At 42.8% G+C, this 22,998-nt stretch overlaps 1 protein-coding gene across 1 annotated transcript in view; it reads left to right on the top strand.

Annotated features, from left to right (window-relative positions):
- The window catches only part of MRPS35 (mitochondrial ribosomal protein S35), a 30,589-nt gene extending 7,697 nt beyond the window's left edge, over positions 1–22,892 (top strand). Inside the window, exons 3-8 of the mRNA XM_020785800.3 lie at positions 1,287–1,451; positions 2,254–2,314; positions 3,062–3,201; positions 13,727–13,836; positions 14,401–14,470; positions 22,546–22,892. Of these exons, the coding sequence (XP_020641459.3) occupies positions 1,287–1,451; positions 2,254–2,314; positions 3,062–3,201; positions 13,727–13,836; positions 14,401–14,470; positions 22,546–22,821 (822 nt within the window). The 3' untranslated portion in view covers positions 22,822–22,892. The remainder of the gene's footprint in view (positions 1–1,286; positions 1,452–2,253; positions 2,315–3,061; positions 3,202–13,726; positions 13,837–14,400; positions 14,471–22,545) is intronic.
- The last annotated feature ends 106 nt before the right edge of the window (positions 22,893–22,998 follow it).

The following is a 22,998-nucleotide window of genomic DNA, read 5'->3' as shown; positions in this document are numbered from 1 at the left end:
CTTACCGACCTTCGCTCTGCGATTTCCCGCCTATACGGGCACCGTTTATCGCAAAAACGGCCTCGTAGAGCGAATTCATCGCTCTACGAGGCACCCGTTCTGCGAGGCACCACTGTATTGCCCTGCCAAATGCTGAGGTATACTACTGGAATCCTTTTTTTAGACTTGGGCCATAGATTTATATACAGCATACATGCTATAGTGTCAGTATGAAGATAGAATCAAGTGGAATGTCAGTAGTATGTTTATGCTAAGAAATGAGCTGGTAATCACCCAGAGTTTCCTTACATGGTATTAGCCGCCTAGAGTGGCCTTTTAGGCCAGATGGGCGAGGTATAAATCAAATAAATAAATAAATAAATAAATAATATACTGCTGTCATTCCACTTGGTTCTACTGGTGCCCACACTCATGTATGCTGCAAGGATGTTGGCAAGTCTTTGGGTTCCCGCCTGAGTCTTTAAGTCCAAGTCCCAAGACCAAGTCTTTGGGTCAAAGTCCTGAGTCCCAAGCCTCGAGTCACGTGCTGGCATAAGAGCGCTGGTGTTATCTGTGAGGATTCTCAGTCATCTGGGTGAGGTTATCTGGCTGTTGAGTCAACCTAATAAGAAAGGAGTGCAGTTGCCATGACTCAGCTTCCAGATAAGAGCACTGGTGCTGCTCTCATGCCTGCCAGGCCGCCTGGCTGCCTCCTGGTGACAGTGGTGCCTGGGCAGACAAAGGTGGAAGTGCTGCTGCTGCCTCCTCTTCTGGTTGCAGAGTCCAAGAAGAGAAGGGCCGGAGCCAGCAGCAGCTACACCTTGGAGGGTGCCTCAGCCCTTCATCCCCCACTCTCTGAAAAACCCTCCCTTGGAAAAATGGACCCAAGTTGCAAGTCAAGTCCAAGTCTTTTAAAAAACAAAAGCAAAACTTAAGTCCGATTCAAGTTGCTGGTGGGACTCAACATCAAGTCACAAGTCCCCCTCCCTGGTATGTTGTATACTAAATCTGTAGTTCAGGTATTCCATGTCTGAAAAGGGGGGGTTGTAATCCACAAAAATTCACCTACAATATATTCTAAAGGTGTCATAATACTTTTCCTTTGTTATTGCAGAGACAAACTAATATGGCTACCTTTTTGAAAGCAAGATCACAACATTATCCTTTATACTCTGTGGTCACAGTGACCAGATAGGTGGGATATAAATAGAATAAATAAATAAATAAATAAATTCTCTATCAAAAAAGTGCAGATAATGATATATTATACCTGTTAAAATTGGATTTTTGTTTAAAACTTTCATTAGAATCATGTTCCTAGGACTGAAAAAATGGAACTAGATCAAGACTGGACAAGCGTGTACCCAGCTGCTGCTGCTTTTAAGCCTTCTGCTGTGCCCCTCCCTGTTCGGATGGGCTACCCAGTGAATGGTGTATCTCTACCAAAACAAGGCAATCTGGAACTTATAAAGGTAAAGTTTCATTTTGCTAACTGAAAGATATTGAATAAGGCAACGGTGACCAATTTGATAAGACATAATCTCTTAATCTACCACAAATATGAGGTTAGAATAATCAGCTTGTCTGTATGTTAAAGAAACATACATTTCTTTTAGAAGTGTTTAAAGGGCCTCATGATTATGGCCTTAGAACAAACTAGTAGTCTTCATGCTCTTAGTAATTGTAAACCCTTAGTAATGATTAGTAGTAACCAGAGTAAACTTGTAGTTACTTCTAGGCAATTAACACTATGTCTCTAGTGCTGTTCAGCAGAGATTTCTAGAGATTTCTGTGTGTTTGTAAATCCCAAAATTCTCTAAGATAGATCTGTGACAGTTAAGAAGCTGTGTAACACGGATAGTATTCCTGGTGTTCTTTGTAGATGAAGAAGCAGTTTATGATTTCTCATGGTGCAGATGGAGATGGATATTCTGCAGATGGCGCAGCATTATTAATGGTAGCAGTTCAGATTCTTGTAAACCTTGTTTCAGCTTTGTTTACATTTGGTTGACATGGAGCCTGACTTGAATAGTGGGACTAGTCTGTTATCCTCACATGACATTATTCTCTAGTGAACTGTGCCTCTGTTATTGTATTGTTAGAGTAATGCTGTTGGGATCAAGCAGCATAAGAAAGAGAGGCCACCTTAATTTTAGAGCTATCCCCACACAGCACTTGGGTGCCCAGGAAATTTCTTTTTGTGGGCAGTTGCAGGTTTGCAACGCTGCTTTATGAGTACAGACTGAATCTTTTTTTCTGATACAACTTTTTCAGATCCCCAATTTTTTGCATCTGACGCCAGCTGCCATCAGGAAACACTGTGCTGCTCTTAAAGGTAAGCTTCGGATTTTTTTTCCAGTGATGACAAATACCAGGGAACTGTTAAGATAAATTTAGTCCTGGCAAACTATTCTGTTTCCTCTCAACATTTGAGTTCTGTTTAAGAAGCAAATTAAGGATAGGAATTTGTAGGAACTTTGCACAACTTCAGCTGCTCTGGAACATTACAGCCCAAGTGGGGATTGCAACCATTCATAGAGAGTATGTGGCTCTCTTGTTGGTTTGGTCATCTTGGTGTAGAGTCCATCTCTGTTGGTTCTCCTGGTCCTCTCAGTAGCTTTCATTACTATCAACCTTAGTATCCTTTTGGGCCGCCTCTCTGGGATGGGACTTGGAAGTATTGTTTCACAGTTGCTCCAGTCCTGGAGGAGAGAATTAAAAAAGTGGTGCTGAGGGAATAGTGTTCAAGACACTGGCTATTGCCTTATAAAATTTTTGAGGGTTCAGTTCTATCCCCCACATTGTAAAACTGCTGAAATGGAGTACCAAAGAAGTAAATGGTAAAGGTATATGGGGTAAACTGTGAATTTATAGGAGTGTACTCCCCACCCCCTTTATTACACAAGTTACTTTTCAAGCTTTTCCTATACATTTAAACAATTGGCATATTGACCTAGTGCATTCTTTTTGACTACTTCTCATAGAATCAAGAAATGCAGTTTTGTAGGCTAACTTGTGCTGACTAGCAGTTGCTGTTACTAAAAAGCTTGCTGTGATTTTACTCCACCTGTTCACTCTTCAGACTTCTGCACAGAATGGCCAGCTGTCCTGGATAATGATGAGAAATGTTTGCAGCATTTTCCCATTGAAGTTGATACTGTAGACTATGTTTCTGCTGGCCCATCCATTCGTAATGCTAAAGCAAGAGTGGTGACTCTAAGAGTAAGTAAGCTCCAAGAGATGTTACACAAAACTCTGTAAATGGTACGGAAGATATAATAGCTTCAAAGAAGAATGACTGCTGCTTTCTTTAAGAATTAGAAGCACTACCTGGGTAATTAGTTTCTTAATTGTAGTGCAGTGCTTTTTTGCTTGCTCTGTGTGTCTGCTTTGGTTCACCAAAGGAAAAAAAAATCTCTTGAGTATTTTAAATGAATTACAAAAAGCAAGTGGCTTTGGAAAGTGTGTTTTATCTCTCTCGGCTTGTTGACAGGGAATTTCACAGAGTTTGAAAATTCCTTGTCAGTGCGTCCCATCATATCAAAACAGTCTAAATTGCCAACAACAATGAGTTTGAATTTTTTCCCAACATCAATTTTCAATATACCTTTTCTGTTTTAAGGAAAAAAAGATCTTAAGGTTTCTGGTTAAGATCTAAAGAAGAGACTGGAGCCAGTGAGAGATGGGAAGAATTAGGATGAATGAATTTCAGAAGCTTGGAATTTTTTAAAGAAGCAACTGTGGCATTTATGTAGTGATTCTGTTTTTAATAATTCTGATAATAATCCTGGGAAGTATGTTGCTTTGTTTCTCTTGTGGTAGATATGGAGCAATATCTTGTCCTGTCCTCAGCTAGCTACTTCTGCTAGTAAATGTCTTACTTCATTTAGATGTCTGACAGGAAAAGAATGTGCCTTTTTCTCCCAGATAGGTCTTTTGAAATAGGCTGCACGTAAGATGGCCTGAGTGTTGATTATTAAACATGAAACAGCCAGCCATATGGCAGTTCCTAGCACTAATGATCGGATCAGACGTGATTGATAATCCTGTCTTGTGGTGGTGTTCTATTAATCCTCTGCCAACGTAATCTGCTGCGAGGGTTGGGCAGGGAGGGTTTGAAGGTTAAAAAAATTGATGGCATTGAGACTGCTTTGAATGGGGACTGCATCATACTTCTCAGTGATTGATAAAGCTGTATTTGGATCCATTGTTCTAGGAAAAAAGAGGAAAATACCAAGTTCTTCCAAACAGAAGAAACCCCTTGCACATAGGAAGGGAGCACGTTGCACTGAAAACATCTAATTTATCCTTGTCCCTGACTTCCCTGTCTTTTCTGTACAGTATAGGGAGTGTTTTGTATGGAGATACGTTTCTTTATGTGAGCACTGATTTAAGTCTGGAAGTATGGTCCAGCTTACCACCTGTTGGTTTGTCACCTCCTTGTGGTCATAGTGACCAGAGCAGATCTGGGTACATGTCATCTGTTTTGGAATTGTCTTGTCAAAAGGTTTAAGCATCCTTAAGGCACTTACAAATTCTCACAACCCAGCCAGGGTTCAGAGTAGAGTCAGAGTTGAGGTAGTGTGACCTGTCAGTTTCCTGCACCACCAGGTGGAGGCTGGTTGATATGGCGACTTTGGCAAGGCAAACATGAGAGCCCCACCACTTGCCCCTTTAGCTACCTCTGCCTCTATGAAGACATTTCACCAGGGGCCTTCTTCCAGCTGGTATTCAAAGTCCCCCTCAGCGTAGAACTTCAGCTTCTCTGTGGCTTCTCCCCAGGTTTCTTCCTCATCTGAAGTAGCTTTATTATCTCCCATTGTCTCTGAGGAAGCATTCCCTTTCTGTCCCCTCTCGCTGACCTCCAGCTCCTGTTTCTCTTCCCTTTTTATTTCCAGCTCAACCTTCACCACTTTTTTCCCCAGATTAACTTGGTTACCAGGTCCTTTAGCAGCTGACAGCTTTCATTCTACAAAGCTTTCTGGGGTCATCACGTTGTCTCTCAGGGCCCTCTGAATGGGGTTGAGTGAGGGCCAACAGCCCACGCAGAGCACTAACAGTGACCCCCTAACAGGGACCCCGATCATTTAAGGCAGGGATGGGGAACCTGGTGTCCTCTCAATGTTTGAAATGCAGATCTTGTAATCCTACAGACTCCTTCAAACTTTTAACAGATCTAGGAGAGCCCATAAGTATCCATTTCTTCTCTCAGTCTCCTGAAAGATTATCCCAGAGCTGTGTCAAAAGGAAGATTGTAATGATAAATAAAAATATGCCCTCAAATCAGTTCTGACTTATGGCAACCCTTTTCAGGATTTTAGTTAGAGAATACTCAGAAATGGTTAATCAGTCCCTTCTTCTGGGGGTGCCCTGGGATTGTGCAGCTTGCTCAAGGCTGGCTCTACTTGCAAGAAGCACAGTGGGGAATTAAACTCCCAGCTTCCAGCTCTGCAGCTAGATACCCTAAACCACTGAGTTATCCAGCCAGCCCAAAACGATGTAGTTGATATTTTCTGAGAAATCTAGAATCCGGTTGGTATCATGTCAGTTTTTCATATTGGCCTGAAGCTGGATTTCCATTGTATGTGGAGTAAGGTAAAGGTAAAGGTTGCCCTTGACAATTTGTCTTCAAGGGGACTCTCAGGCAAGAGGTAAGCTCTGTTTTGGGAGCACCTCTTTTCTGGGAGAGGTATATTTTTCTTCCTTCTCTTTGTTCTCACTAACTGCTTGAGCTGGGGGGGGAGATTGAAATGAGCATGTGCAGGGCCTTTGGGCCCCATCTCGAAGGGGACACTCAGGCAAGAGGTATGATCCATTTTGGGAGCACATTTTCTCTGGGAGAGGTATATTTTCTACCTTCCCTTTGTTCTCACTAACTGCTTGAGCTGAGGGGGGGGGAGAGAGATTGAAATGAGCATGATTAGAAGCGCTTTTTACTCCAATCTGGTAAATAGGAAAGCCAAACAGCATTGCATACACCTGAGGGGCAGGAAAACCTTAGGGGGTGGACCATACCTCAGCGCTATTGGGGGCAGGCCAGGTGGATAGGGCTCATCAGCCTTGGAAGGCAGCCCATCTAGGAGAAGGAAAACTCCAATTTCAAACCTCCACTGCCTTGTGGCTATATCCACTGATGGAAAAGGCTTCAGGAGATAACCTCGAGGCAAAATCCGGAGCTGGAATCCCGGAGGCAGTTCGTGTCGCTCTGTCAACTCCTGCGACATCGCTGGAACCAGTTGTATTGGCTCTTGCCTTTCCATTGGAACATTTCAGTGACGTGGAGAGGGGGGATTTGCTGCTTGGGTAACAGCCTATCCTCCATATTATTTCACCCAGGCTTTGTGCTCTGAAGAGGACACTCCAGCTTCGCATACAGCGTCGAAACAACACGGGAAGTAGCAGTTACCGGTTATAAGTCTTTGCTCAATTGGCATAGAGCATGACACCAGGGACTACTTCCGATGGTGGGAGAGGTCATTGCACCTCACTAGGTAGATACCGCCCGCCTTAAGCTGGGCAGCCCCCAGCCAGTAAGGTGCTACCTCGTCACGGTCTGTTAACTTCACGGGGTGCGTGGGGTTTAGGGTGAAACCTGACAAGCAGATCGATAAGCGTGCACCATGCAACAAGCGTAAGAAAGCTCCTGCCCTAAAGCTGGGCACCTGGAATGTACGGACAGTGACCCCTGGCTTTTCTGACTATGGCTTTTCTGATGACCTGCAGAAAATAGATGATGTGCGCAAGACAGCTGTCATTGACATGGAACTTAGTAGACTGCAGGTTGACATTGTTGCCCTGCAAGAGACGAGATTGCCAGACTCGGGATCTGTCAAAGAAAAAATTTCACATTCTTCTGGCAGGGAAAACCACCGAATGAGACCAGGGAATATGGTGTTGGCTTCGCAGTCAGAAATACTCTGCTGAGATCCATTGTTCCACCTACTATGAGGAGTGAAAAAATCCTGTCTCTGCAGCTCCACTCATCAGCGGGACTGGTCACCCTCATTAGCGCATATGCACCAACACTGCCATCCACAACAGAAGTGAAAGACAAATTTTATGACGATCTGGCTGCTACTATCAAAAAAGTCCCTGAGAGAGAGCCACTGTTCATTCTTGGAGACTTTAATGCTAGAGTTGGTGCTGACCACAATTCTTGGCCCACTTGTCTAGGCCGTTTTGGCATTGGAAAGATGAATGAAAACGGCCAACGCTTGCTGGAGTTTTGCTGCTATTATGGTCTTTGTGTCACCAACACGTTCTTCAATATGAAGCTTCAACACAGAGTTTCTTGGAGACATCCAAGATCCAAGCATTGGCATCAGCTCGATTTGATCCTCACTAGACGTTCAAACCTTCCTAGCATTACGATCACACGCAGCTACCAGAGTGCTGATTGTGATACTGATCACTCCCTGGTGTGTAGTAAAGTAAAATTGCGAACAAAGAGACTGTACCACACAAAAAAGGAAGGAAGACCACGTATTGACATCAGCAAGACTCACGATCAGAGAAAAGTGGAGAAATTTGCCCAAGCGCTTGAGGAAACCCTTCTAGGCCCAGCTGAGGCAAATGCACCTGAACGTTGGGAACATTTCAAGAATGCTGTTTATAACACTGCCTTGTCCACATTTGGCAAGAAGACCAAAAAGATGGCCGACTGGTTTGAAGCCCACTCGGAGTTGATTCCAGCCATCGAGGATAAGAGGAGAGCTCTAGCAGCATACAAAGCCTGCCCTACTGAGTACAACTTGCAAGATCTTCGAGCTGCTCATAGCCAAGTCCAACAGACTGCCAGGAGATGTTCCAACGATTATTGGCTTCAGCTCTGCTCTCAGATACATTTAGCAGCAGACACAGGTAACATCAAGGGAATGTATGATGGGATCAAGCAGGCTTTAGGTCCAGTACAGAAGAAATCTGCTCCCCTGAAGTCTGCTACAGGCATGTTCATCCAAGACCGAGCAAAGCAGATGGACCGCTGGGTGCAACACTACTTTGAGCTGTATTCCAGAGAGAATGTAGTAACTGAAGAAGCATTAAATAACATTGAGTGCCTGCCTGTCCTGGAAGAGTTGGACAGTGAACCAACCTTAGCAGAAATAAAAGCGGCCTTGGATTCCCTTGCCTCCGGCAAGGCTCCTGGAAAGGATAACATCCCTGTTGAAGTGCTGAAGTGCTGCAAAGAGACCATCACCACCAAACTGTATGAAATCTTTCATCTTTGCTGGAGCGAAGGTAGAGTACCACAGGACATGAAGGATGCAAATATTGTCACATTGTATAAGAACAAAGGAGACATGGGTGGCTGCAATAACTACCATGACATCTCTCTTCTTAGCGTTGTAGGGAAGCTGTTTGCCCGTGTTGTGCTGAAAAGGCTCCAGGTGCTTGCAGACAGAGTCTATCCGGAATCACAGTGCGGATTCCGAGCAAATAGATCCACCACTGACATGGTATTCTCCCTCAGACAGTTGCAGGAGAAATGCAGGGAACAACAACAGCCACTCTTAGTGGCCTTCATAGTCCTTACAAAAGCATTGACTTGGTTAGCAGGGATGGCCTTTTTAAAATACTTCCTAAGATTGGATGTCCTCCTTGACTCCTTAGCATCATCAGGTCCTTTCATGAGGGAATGAAGGGCACTGTAGTTTTTGACGGCTCAACATCAGATCCCTTTAACATCCAAAGCGGAGTGAAACAGGGCTGTGTCCTCGCGCCGACCCTGTTTGGGATCTTTTTTGCTGTCATGCTGAAGCATGCCTTTGGAACTGCAACAGAAGGTGTCTATCTCCGGACTAGATCAGATGGAAAGTTCTTTAATCTCTCTAGATTGAGAGCAAAGACCAAAGTTCAGCTGAAATGCATGCGGGATTTACTCTTTGCCGATGATGCAGCCATTGTTGCCCACTGTGCTGAAGACCTCCAACATCTCATGAATCGTTTTAGCAAGGCCTGCCAAGACTTTGGACTAACTATCAGCCTGAAGAAAACACAAGTCATGGACCAGGGCGTGGACTCACCTCCCTCTATTACCATCTCCATGCAAAAACTGGAGGTTGTTCGTGAATTTGTGTACCTTGGCTCAACGATCTCTGACATTTTCCCTAGATGTCGAGCTGGATAGACGCATTGGCAAAGCAGCTACCATGTTTTCAAGACTCACAAAAAGAGTATGGCTCAATAAGACGCTGACAGCATACACCAAGATCCAGGTCTAGAGCCTGTGTCCTGAGCACACTCCTGTACTGCAGTGAGCCCTGGACCCTTCATGCACGGCAGGAGAGAAAGCTGAACACGTTCCATATGCGTTGCCTCCGATGCATTTTTGGTATCACCTGGCAGGACAAAGTTCCAAATAGAGTTGTCCTAGATTGAGCTGGAATTTTTAGCATGTATACACTACTGAAACAGTGACGCCTACGTTGGCTCGGGCATGTTGCAAGAATGGCTGATGGTCGGATTCCAAAGGATCTCCTGTATGGAGAATTAGTGCAGGGAAATCGCCCCAGAGGGAGACCACAGCTGCGATACAAGGATATCTGTAAGCGGGATTTGAAGGCCTTGGAAATGGATCTCAACAGATGGGAAACCCTGACATCTGAGCATTCAGCCTGGAGGCATGCGGTGCATCACGGCCTCTCCCAATTTGAAGAGACCCTCGCCCAGCAGGCTGAGTCAAAGAGGCAATCACGAAAGCAGCAAAATCAGGGAGCTAGACGGGGCACAGATTGTATTTGTCCTAAGTGTGGAAGGGATTGTCACTCTCAAATTGATCTTCTCAGCCACACTGGATGCTGTTCCAAGTCCTCCATGCAGAGCACAATACCATAGTCTCTCGAGACTGAAGGATGCCTGTGATGATCCAACTCTAGGGGCGGTGCTCATCTCCGTTTCCAATCCATAGAGCTAGCGTTTGTCCAAAGACAATCTTCCGTGGTCACGTAGCCAGCGCGACTAGACACGGAACGCCATTACCTTCCCACTGTGGTGGTACCTATTTATCTACTCGCATTTTTGCATTTTGCATGCTTTCGAACCGCTAGGTTGGTGGGAGCTGAGTCAAGCGATGGGGGCTCACTCCATTGGTAGATTTGATCTTACGACTGCAGGTCTTCTGACCGTGCAGCACAAAGGCTTCTGCGGTTTAACCCGCAGCGCCACCACCTCCCCGGATTGTATGTGGAGTACCTTTGTAGAATTGTCAGTACTGTTGCTTTAAGCTACTAGATCAAGTGAGGAGCTCTGTAAGTTTTGCATGGCAGTGTCCAAAGAAATTGGACTAGTGGGTTTGTCAGTCAGATCCAGGCCTGGAACTGTAATTAGCCTAATGGATTCGAGTTATATTTTCTCCACATAGCTCAAAGCACATTGATGCAGAGTCTTCTTCCTGCTATCCCTGTGGATTAAATGGTAAGAAGCCCCCAGGCCTTTTGATTTTCAGATATGCTTCCCAGATATTGGACCCTAACTCCCAGTAACTCCATCTCCAACATGGCAAATGGTAATGAGATTCTGGGAGTTATAGTTCAACAGTAGTTAGGGCCCCAAATTAGGAGCTATGGTAACGTCGATGCCATGGTGATAGAGCAGGATCCTCTCTTTGCCTTGCTTCCTGCTACTGAGCTAGGCACAAAGTCATTACCATCTCTGGAGATGTCATCCTTGCTGTTTGATTTTGTTATGCACTATATGTACTAAATGCTATAGTAACGTTTAGTGGGCTCTTGCATAATAAATAGGTTAATTTGTTGTGATAAATTATACAATAAATGAAAAACCCTGTAGGAAATTAGAAGAAAAATCTGAATGCCTGAGAGAATAGGAGTAGAACTGCAAATATAGGCATCATATGACCATATGGACCACTGCTAGTTAATATAATAAAGATCTGTTTTGAGCTAGTTAAATCATTTTGATTGTTTTCTGTGGGAGCCCTGCAGGGTACACCAAGATAGCCATAGTAAGGTTAGTAAAGCATAAATAACTGCTGCCAGGCTCTGTCTATCCTGATATGGTCATAACTGGCATATCAGCCTAAACAGATAAAAGGCATTCCAAGACACTTACAGAAGCCCTGTTTGACAGCTGTGCTCCATGAGGTTGATGGTGGTTTTGGCCACAACAATTTTTCAGACATTAAAAATTTTGCTGTCATGTCCAGTAGCAGAAACGTTTCTTCTGCATGTTTACTTGCAGTCCCTACCCAGATCTGAATAAGGTAAAATTTTGAATCACACTTTAGCTACAAGGACAGAGGACCACATTTTTCATTGGTCTCTAAGTAAGATATTTACTGCATAAAATAATCTAGCATATCACACAGAAGGCAGTGGCAGAACTTCAGTTATATGCCAGTTAAGTATATCTAGGGAACATCTTATTCCAGAAAGCATTCAGCAGGGTGGTTTCCCGACCACACACAGCCTGCTTTCTCAAGTGGTTCTGTCCAGAATTCTGTTGCTTTATGCTGTGTAGAATGCCTCTGAAGCCACTGCCCTATATGCCAGGGATGAGGAAATGTAAACCACTTCTGAGATTTCTCATTTAAATTCTCTTATATGACTCTGTAACCCATATAAGGACTTGTGACATAAGGCAGGCTATAAATTTGTTAGATAGGTGGAGTCCCTGGAGAGACTGATGAAAGGTATCTGAATGAAGCTTTTGCATGGAACTAAACTGTGTTTTTTACTCTGTAGTTCTTGTTCTGGAGCCCACTCTTGAGTAGAGATGTAAAATTTCCAAAAACTTCATTTTTTTTTCCTGGGGAAAAAACAGGGGAAAATGTTTTGTTTTGTGTTTTGAAAAAATGGAAATTTGCAGAAATTTTACATCTTTGCTCTTGAGTAAGCCTGTCTAGATTTGAGAATTATGATTTGTATGCCTAGTGGGAAAACAAGTTGTAGGGAACTGGAACATCCAATAAAAACCAAAAGATACAAAGAGAAAGAGTCTCAGGATGTCTGGAATAGGTAACAATATGTGGCGTCTTTATTGTGTGGCAAAAAGCTTAACGCGTTTCGCAGGGCCTTCATCAGAAGCTTAAAAATGAACAAAATTATAAATGTATACATATCAGGTATATTTTTATAAACTATTTTATGACTCAAGACCTGACTAACTCATCTAGTGGGAAAAAACCCAGGTAGGAGAGAGATGCCTATGGTCATTCATTTGTTTAAGCTACACTTACTGCTGATATGTATCCCTAAGGCTTTCCTAAGAGGAAATTCAGCTCCTGGATTGCAAAGAGATTCCCATCACTACCATAAACATTTACCTGAGTGAAAATCACATAGATTTCTAAGTAGAGAAGCCGGGATTGCACTGTAAATCATAACACAGTACAGTGGTGCCTCGCACAACGGGCGCCTCATAGAGCGATGAATTCGCTCTACGAGGACGGTTTTGCGATCGCAAATGCGATCGCAAAACGGTGCCTGCATAGGGCGAAAATCGCAGAGCGAAGGTCGGTAAGCGGTTCGCTTACCGACCTTCACTTTGCGACCCGCCGATCAGCTGTTCGGCGGCTATAAAATGGCCGCCGGAAGCCCCAAAATGGCCGCGCGCAGCGTTTTCGCGCCCTCGTTAAGCGAGGGGAGGGCACGAAAATGGCTGCCGGCCATTGCAAAACATCGCTGAACGGTGAGTAAATCAGCTGATTGGAACGCATTAAACGAATCCGGAACGGATTAACCTCGCTGTGCGAGGCACCACTGTATTCAAGATACAAATGCAATACAGTTTTTCATATTTCAGCAGACTTTTAATCTCATGTTCAAGGATTGTTCTCACATTGGCCTACGTCTTCTGTTTTCACACTGGTGTAGCACAAATGTCATCACTTTTGTGGCCAAATTTCCCCTAGTTAAGAAATCACCATAGACAGTATCAGTTTAACAGATTTGTATGACTTGGTACGCAGATGATAATGTCTGTGATTTCTTAACTTGGAACATTTTGCCTCCAAAAAATATGTATTTGCATGTCTGTTCAAGAGGATTTGGGCCTTTGAGTAGCTCAAATCTATTTTTAATCCCAAAATTATGTTCAGTCTTTGTTTATTCTTCACTTAGGATTTCATGCCTAGTACTTGTTTTAATAACTTTGTAAAAGCCTCTTAGTTTTCATCCTGAGACTTTCCCTCTTTAGCTGTTCATTGCTTAAATACAATCTTTGGTTTTCCCATTAAGAGTCTTTGGTGATCTTTTTTCCGTTTATTTCCTACAGTCAAGGTTTCCAGTAGCTAGGATAGTATGGAGTGCATTGTGCCAAAATGCAGAAGTCGTTGTCATCATCAGAACTGTGATTTTTTTAAAAAGATTTTTTTAACCTCAATCTTACAGGGCTTCAGGTCCATTCATGTGTGTCAATTTCTGCTTGAATCATTAAAAAAAAAGACTAGAGATAATAACTCTGTTGAAGTTGCTGGACCACAGCCCCCAGTGTCCCTCGCCATTAGCTGTGCTGGGACTGATAGGAGTTGCAATCCAACAGCATTGAGGGGGGCAGCACAGTTGTCCATTCCTCTTCTGTATAGAAGTCAGAAATATTTAATCTCTTACTCTCACCTGAAACTATTGTCATGTGTGGCAAGGCCCAAAACCAGAATCAGATGATGTGCTTACTCTTACTCTGCTGTTGCTTAATAAGTTTGAACAACTTATTTTGAATGTAAGGTGTGAATTTATATTCTGAACATTACATTTGCTATGGACTTTCTAAGAGACTGATTTTTCTTCAGGTTAAACTTTCAAGCCTTAACTTGGATGACCATGCAAAGAAGAAGCTCATTAAACTTGTAGGAGAGCGGTACTGCAAGGGCACAGATACCCTTACCATTACAACAGACAGGTATCGTAACATGAGAAAATTGTCTAATGTGGGTAGTTAAGATCTTAGCTACTAATGTCTATTTTTATCCATTCTTAGCAACTAGCGCTATATTACAAAGATGCTTAGTTATGAGGACTCTGAACTCTGATATGGTAAAGGCTATGAATGGCCTAGTTAATTGCCTATTGTCTTAATAGAAAATGCAAATGAATATATTTGATGGAAAACATGGTTTTTGTTTTACTTACTCATATTAATATTATGTAAAATTATATTTTTGTCTCCTTACCCTTCCCTCACACGGGGGATATTTTGATAAAGCAATAACATATTTTTATAAGCACTGTGTACTGGCAGATGCTTTAGGCAAATTTTGCTATTTTTCCAGTACTTGGAAAAATAGTATGTAAATTAAGTAAACTTAAGTAATGTGATCTGAAATTTTAAAGTTGAACATTTTGTGAAGGAAACTAAAATGATATAGTTCTCCAAGGTATTCTTTATTTTCATTTCCATTATTTAAAGCAATTGAGAGATTTAAATATTGGAGTGTATACCTTAATTTATTTGTTTTTCTTTTAGATGCCCTTTAAAGAAACAAAATTATGACTATGCAGTGTACCTTCTTACAGTTTTATTTCATGAAGCATGGGTAAGAATCTTTGTATGACCATTATGACAGCCATGCTTGATTTCTGACACATTTGTTCACTTAAATGCTATGTGTGAATAGGCTGGAATCCTGTTTGGGTAAGTTACTCCACAAATCTCCAATGATTTCATGAGCTGTGGCCAAACCACGTCTATCTTGGGAAATGAAAAGCTTCCTAACCCACCCCCTTGCCAGGCTGTAGAGATTTCCAAGGATCCTCTTCATCCTAGAAAGACTTTGGGAGCTGTGCAACAGAGCAGGGCATGATTTAAAGCCAGAAAATTTCCACAGCAGTCCTGATTGTGATGGTAACAGGATTCTGATCATTTTGTAGTTTGTTTGCGTTGATGGAAAAAGAGGAGCACTGAAAGGCCCAAATAGATCCAATTCTGGTTTAAGGCTGTGATTTGTTTTTCATAGAGAATAATAAAGCTCTTGTAGTACGAGATGCCTAGTAAAATGCCTTTTCATAAAACTCTGTGACCAACAAACATGGATATCAGGTTTAACATCATAGGTGAGCTTTCAAAATCTAAAATAGGACACTTTAGAACTTTCCTGTTGAATGGAAAGAAAAAGTATCTACGACTCAGGAATTGACTTCTGCTTGTCCCTATCCAATATATACACTTTGGCAGTAGAGGAGCAATTGACGTACAGTGGTGCCTCACAAGACGATTGCCTCGCCAGACAAAAAACTCGCTAGACAAATTGGTCCGGCAAGTTTTTCCAGTGAGGGTTTTGGTGCCTCGCAAGACGATTCTTCCTATGGGTGTTTTTCGCACAACGAATGTGCTTGCAGAGGCTAGCCCAGCACCATTTTTTAAGACTGCGTCCTTTCCCCCTGCCTTCAGCAAGCCCCCAAATGGAAAAAGGAAAAAAAAGAAAGCCTTTTTCCATTCGGAGCCTTACCAAAGGCAGGGAGAAAGGGCACAATCTTCAAAAATGGTACTGGACAAGCCTCTGCAAGCGCTGCTGTGGCGCTTCCCTTGCACCATCAGAAGACTGGTGGGGGGGTCCCTCCAGGCGAGCGGCCCAGCACCATTTTTAAAGATCACGCCCTTTCCCCCTACCTTTGGTAAGGCTCTGAATGGAAAAAGGGGAAAAAAAGAAAGCATTTTTCCATTCGGAGCCTTACCGAAGGCAGGGGAAAAGGGTGTGATCTTCAAAAATGGTGCTGGACAAGCCTGTGCAAGTGCTGCTGTCCTGGAGGGACCCCCCGCCAGTCTTCCAATGGTGCAAGGGAAGCCCCGGGGGACCTCCTAAGGTGGCGATCTGGGCGATGGGGGTCTCCACCAGTCCTCTGATGGTGCTTCCCCAGCTCCCTAACTGGTAAGTGACTTAAAAAAAATTCCCATAGGACCGCATTAATTAAGTTTCAATGCATTCCTATGGGAAACCGCAGCTCGCAAGACGAAACTGTCGCAAGACGACATTAACCCCGGAACGGATTAATTTCGTCTTGTGAGGCACCACTGTATAGTCTGGCTGTACAGGACTAAATCCAACTGTTAGTCCCAACTAGGCCATCAAATAAATAGGACGTAAAGTCACCTTTATGTGAGCCCCATTGATTCCGATTAATAACTGGATTTAGCTGGTACTGCCCCAAAGTAAAATAAAAGTCCCTAGTTCATTCTTCTTTCCATCACCAAGGAGGCTCAGCCCCTCTTTGCAACGAACTGAGTGTCTGGCTTAGAGCACATCCTAAGAACACCTCCATCCTCTAACAGCAAGAAAAGAAGAAACACTTCACCGTTCCAGGAAAAGCTTGCCTGCCTGCCTGCCTGCACTGATCCTCTTCCTGCAAGGCCTAGTTTTAGTGATCTCTGGAAAATGGTATGGAAGGCCTTGCTGTAGAAGAGAATTCTTTTAGCTGCACTCTGTCGAACTAGGTGCTTCTTACATGTACTTTCATAAAAACAGATTTTTACGATGTTAAATGCAAAGCGTGCTGTTAAAAGCGACATTCCCCCAGCGGCTGGTGTAGAGGTGTCTACTTTAATGTAGCCATCCATACACTGATTATAAGTGCGGTAAGCTCAGCACTTGGGGTCATTAATTCCAGATGAGCACATCTGTCCTTCGCTCTAGCGTTACTTAGTGATGGAAGACTCAGCCATATGATATTTCTTGTGTGACTGCTTGGTGTGTATTGAATACACAGAAGTCCTGTGCCCTTTTATTACCTTTCAACTTCCACATGAATACTTTATGACCTCATCAGTTGTAATTGTCTTTGATTTCAATGAAAAATTCATGGCCCGCTACAACACATTGAGTGTTTTTTTTTTCCATGATCAGAGGTGATCCTTCAGAAAGAAGACACTTCCATACATTTTTGGCAGCTTTAAACTTGTGGTTATTCTTAATTTCTGAGATAAAAATGTGCAGGAGGAAATCTCTCCTTGGTAAGGACATTCTCAGCATAGCAACAAAATAGAATGGAACAGCATAAATGGAGAGCAAGTGTGTAGTGGCGTGTAGAGCAGAACAGGAGCAGAAAGGTCAAGGTTCAACTTCCCGATTAGTTGTGAAGCTCACTGTGTGCTTTGGGGTAAATTGTGGTCACACTGGACAAGATACCAGTGATCAAATGTCCTCTGGCCTTTCTTGTGGCTTAAGAAAAGCGGAGCAAGCCAGGCTGGGGCAGGAGGGGAAATTGAATTCCTTTCTTCTGCCCTCCTCTGCCACAGTCTGTGCTGTCACTGCTACACAAGGCATGTGAGGCAAGTCATCCTCTTCCCCTCGGGGATATGTGGCTCCTCCATCCTGCCGAACAGCTGCACACTGGGAGTTTGACTCTGACATGAATCAGGACCTCTTATGTATCCTACTACTTAGAACAATCAAGAATCCACAGAAATTGGATGTGTAAGAAGAAGCATCATGTTTCTCATTTCCTGCATCAGTGGAAGCTGAATTCCGCTGGGACGCAGGTATATGAGGATGACAGTGCTCTTGTGCCTTGTTTCTTAGCAGATCTAAAAGTACAATGGTGCCTCACATAGCGATCACTCCGCATAGCAAAGAAATCGCTTTGCGACGCTGTTTTTGCGATCACAAAAGCGATCGCTTTACGATGGCCCCATGGGGAAAATTCGCTTTGCAATGATTGCAGGGAAGCGATCATCGCAAAGCCCCCATTTTCGCACAGCTGATCACAATCATCGCAAAGCCCCGCTGATCAGCTGTGCGAAAATGGGGGCTTTGCGATGATCGCTTCCCCGCGATCATTGCAAAGCCCCCATTTTCGCACAGCTGATCGGCAGTTCCAAGATAGCCGCCCGCTGTTTTGCCTCGCTTTAGAGGCACTGAAAATGGCCGCTGCAATGGAGGATTTTCTCTTAAGGTGAGTTTTGGAGCCCATAGGAACGCATTGAAGGGGTTTCAGTGCGTTTCTATGGGCTTTTAAAAATCGCTTAGCGACAAAATCGCTTAGCAGCGATTTTTGCTGCATGGATGAACGTCACTAAGCAAGGCACCACTGTATGGGGAAAGTGGAAGAGGAAGAGCCTTCCCTTCATTTCCTGCTTTCCTAGCTGATTTCTGGGGGGGGGGGGAGGTGAATATTAAAGCTTCTTCCCAGTAGCAGTGCTGGGGTACAGAGAGGTTTTAACTTCGCACCAACTCTAGTGGTCCATTTCACCTTCAGTTGGGAGGAAGGTAAGGACTCATCCTATTCCAGCAGTTTCAGGCAAGATCACGAGAATTATTAACTGTGCTCCATCTCAGCTGTATTGAGCCAGTTCATTATGGCGAGGATGAGGTTAGCCTCCCTCCCCTGTTCCAGTGTTTCTGTGGAAGCTTGATAAGATGCAGAGAACCCCTAATTCCCCACTCAGCTGGGGGCATTGCCTTGGATTATTGTAATGCATGGGGTTGTGGTTAAAGCAGCTTTCATTTTAACAATCTTAAACAGGATGTGGGGGCATGTGTGTATGTGGTTGGTCATCCAAACAATCTCACACATGATTGTCAGGACTCTAAAGACTGATTGCTCCTAAAACAAGACACGATGAAATAGAGCTTTTCTAGCTTGTTGCTGATAATTCTGAAATGTGTGAAAACGGTCACTAGCTTGGCTCAGGGATCAAAATAAAATACTTTTCTACATGGGTGATAGTATGAATGAATTGCATTCAAAGTAATCCTGTTTGCCTCACAATGCATTGATTAATTTGTTCTGGGCTGAAAGCCCAGACAACTACAGGAGGAACTATATTTTTCAGGAATGGACTTTGCTAGTGCACTAACTGGAAGTAGTGAAAGTTCATGTTGTGGATAGTAGTTGGTTATCCACAATGAGGTCTAAAAGAACCCCTAATACTAAACTGCAGACCACGTCTTTTACAATAAATGGGGCTTCTACAAAAGCAAACTAGAAACAAGTTCCTAGCCCACCCTTGTTGGCTAGCTGAACCTCCTGTCTTGTCAAGACTGAGCTTCAGTTAATTGGCCACCATCCAGTTTGTTAGAGATTCCAGGCGCCAGTTCTATCCACTGCTTTATCTGGGTTAGATGAAAAGGGGAAGCAGAATTGGATGTAATCAGTATACTGGTGATGCCTTCCTTCAGACCTCCAAATGACCTCACTAAGCAATTTTGCATAGGTTTTAAACAGCATTAGAGAAAGTTGAGAACTCTTACAATCACATCCTGCTTTGGGATTTCTTATAATATTTATTTATTATTTATTTATCTATTTGATTTATACCCCGCCTATCTGGTCAGTGAGGACCACTCTAGGCGAAGTATTTGGTTGGTTGGTCTGGATTTGGGAAACAGGATGCTGAACTAGACATTGAATACCATTGATTAGAACAAAAATCCTTGAATACTACCATCTAAATTTTCCTTTGTAGATACAAATGGAATCATTACTGTGCCATGCCTCTGCTTCCTGACCCATGGAAGCAATTCAGAAGGATGCCATGCTTTATAGTACTGGACATCAAGAAGTGATCCATGAAAGTCAGTGGGATCACACAGCTCCACCACTGAGTCATTTAGAAGATACTTTCATTCCCCAGACCCACTTGAATTTGGTTTAGTGACATTTTTTTTCTTAAGAAAAGGAGGAGTAAAAGGCTTGCCACCAGCTAAAACCTGGAGAAATCTATTCTTTTATAGGAGATATTTTAAGGAGCACCTTTTCAGCAGTGGGAGCCCTCCCACTTTCAAAGAGGCATCAGATCACTTCCTGTATGTTGCAAGTGACTCCTTCCTCACAAGGAGACTTTGGGAATATCAATTATAACTCTCCCTATCCTGTAATGCTGATTTCTGACAAGGCAGAGTTCTTTGGACTTTTAATTTTCTATTATGCCCATCCTCCAAGCAGTGCAAGGTGATCTATGTAGGGCTGGCTCCATTTAAACTCCATAGCAGCCCTATAAAGTGTATAGGGTCATCTAGTGAACTGTTTTGGCTGAAAATGGATTTGACCCTGAGCATTCTACCACTAAATTCTCCATATCAGTATCACCATCTTGTGTGGAAATAAGTCCTTCATCATAGCTTCTGAGTCTTTGTATTTCATTGCATACATACATGCGGACCTTGTTTTTCAGTCAGAGCAACTTACAGTCAGTATCCAACCACAGTAGTGTGGTCTAATTCAGGATTCTTGGAAAGGTATGGCCTCTTCTCACCCAAATGGATTTTAAGCTCACCTCCAGAGGGGAGAGGGCTCCAAGAGTTTATCATCCAGACTCAACTGAGACAACTGGTTCACTGTTCCAGAGTCAAAGGCAAACATTCCCTATAAGCAATTCTAATTAAATCAGCCTATTTCCAAGCCATATATTCAACATACTATTCAAAGTGGACACCAAGTAAAACAGGATCTATAGGACCCAGGGCTTTATTTATACCATTTACTGGAAAGCAATAAATCAGTTAGTGGTGTGTTTCTTCACTTTTTTTGAGCTCCAACTTGTCAAAGCCTTGTTAGGGGCATGGGCATATATATCAAGAAAATACAGAGAACTGATGTGGCATTTTAAACACTCAGCAAATTTATTTCAGTTCGATCTTTTGTAGTTTACAATCCATTTCTTCAGTCACAAGCAATGGATTGTAATCCACAAAAACTCTCACCAGAATATATTGATTAATCTTAAAAGTGCCATAATTTTTTTGTTTTATTTTTCTTGTTGCTGAAATTGCCTACCACAGCTATCTCGCTGTAGACTAATATGTAAACATACAGGATTGATATGTGGGATTTTGCATTATCAACATCAAGCAAGACATCAGCAGAATGAAAGCAGGGAGGAGACTTTGCTCCGGGGCATATAGTTTAAGTGGTGACAATGAAGCAACTATAACAAGGAGGAAGCAACTATAATAAAGAGTTTTTCCAGAAGAAAGTGTTAATTCTATGACAATTCTTGAATGGATAGTCTAGCACTGACTTCTCAATGCCAGAATTACACTGGTGAATATTTGCTGCCACCTTGTGGCAAAACAAAGTTTCACTTTCAGAAGTGCACCGTTTCTAGTGAAACATGAAAGGATAAGGCAGGGGTTCCCAAAATGTGTGCTGCAATGCCCCAGGGTGCTGCCAAACCCAGCCAAGGGCACCATAGAATCCTTACTCTGTCTCTTTGCTGAGGTGTTGGTGCGGCTCTGGCTTCTTTGCCTCATGTCCGCCCCATGTTGCTCCGGCTCTGCCTCTGGTGCTTCTACTCAAGGGGGCCCCGAATTGAAAAAGTTTGGGAACCACTGGGATATGGAATAGCGGAGATACTGTTGAACAGTCGCTGCATTGTTGTTTCAATTTTTATGCTTGTTTACAGCTGATTAGAAACCTTTGTCTAGAAGCCATAACCCCTGTGAGTCCTATGCTGCCTGGGAATAATGGAAAGTATGGTCCAACATAAGGCTCGTGTAAACTCAATTTATTGTGCACAGTGGATGGAAGGCTTCTTTGGCAACTTTTGAAAGTAAAGCAGCAAGCATTAATTGGTAACCAGCTAAAAGCTTGGTCAGTTAGTTAGAAGTATATGGGGAGCGAGGTCATACCTGGTTGTTCTATGAATGTTTTGGTTTTGCTATATTTTTATAATTAAATAGTATTCAAATCTGCTCAAGCATAAATTATAGCCTATGTTCATCATACTTTAGCCAGTCTCCTTCGGTATGCTTCAGATACTGTTGTGCTTTGGGTAAGAAGCAAAGGAATAAAGAAGAGTGTAACTCTGCTGTGCCTCAGTTCTGAAACTTGCTTCCCGCTGAAGACTCACTAGAATCTCATTGGATAACAAGAGTTATAAACCAGATTTTTAAAGCTAGCTTTCAGACTGGCCTTATAGTGTTAGGATAAAGCTGTGAATGGTCATGGAAACATTACTGATTTTGATCAATTTTTAGTCTGTTCCACTGGAGGTAGTTTTGGTTACCATCCCTTTGGGACAAGATAGGTTATGATTCAACGTAAGCATATTTGATTAATAGGCTGATTGAAAGATAGTTGATCAAATGCATTTTCAGATGGGATTGTCAGCTAATGAAGGTGCTTCATTGAGATGACAGCAAATAGTTCAGTTAAGTTTTTAATGGTTTCTTCTTGCTCGTCAGCTGTTTCTGAGACATAGCGAAGGATAAATGCTTCACAGACTTCTTTACCTATCCTGAAATGAACTTGCTTTGATATTATGTCAGTCTCTGCATAAGTATATACACTTGATCTATGAAGACACTATTATCAGCAGAATGGACAAAACACTTTGTACCCATAGCATTGCCATCTTATCCTTTACCATCAGGGATACCGCTAAATTATCTTGTCCTTTGTGGAACTTGTGTTTTCCAAAGCACCCCTGTGCGATGGGTCTCATGGATGGGGTGGGGGGTCTGATTGTTTCTACCCATGTGGCTGCATATTACAGAGGAAAATTAGTTTGGGAGATCAAACTGTCCTTGAGAAGCCTCACTGAGGAACATTTTGCTAAGTTCTCAAAAGACCACCAGACTCTCTTGAAAGGCAGCACCCTAAATGACTGGAGTAATTTCTGAAGTATTGACCATTTCCTTCAGCTTTGTCTCTAAAACATTTTTTTCCTTTTCAGAAAATGGAAGAGTGGGAAAAAGAAAAGACTGAGGCTGACATGGAGGAATACATCTGGGAAAACAGCACCTCTGAGAGGAATGCTTTAGACACACTGCTTCGAATAAAAGCTGCTGAGAAAACTCAGGAAGTCAGCAGACAGGAGCTTCTGGACTCAGATATAGTTTTGGCTTACAAAAAGTCGATGGTAGCACTGAGAAATGAAGGAGAGACAGAGAAGAATATGTCAGAGTATAAGAACTCTGTCAAGAGACTACTAAACTTGGATGGCTTGTAGAGAAAAGAACCATTTCATGTAGAAATGCATGTATACACGTGAAGAGGTACATAATAAATTTTACAATCCTATTCAGTCTGTTCTTGACAACCTTAATATTACCTCTATTAAACAAGTGACTGCATTGCCTCCAATTTTTTAACTTGTCCCAGAATATCAGCAAACTTGAGCACCGTG

Source organism: Pogona vitticeps, chromosome 5 (assembly GCF_051106095.1).
Source record: "Pogona vitticeps strain Pit_001003342236 chromosome 5, PviZW2.1, whole genome shotgun sequence".
NCBI classification, from domain to species: Eukaryota; Metazoa; Chordata; class Lepidosauria; order Squamata; family Agamidae; genus Pogona; species Pogona vitticeps.
This window is presented reverse-complemented; position numbering and strand designations above follow the sequence as displayed.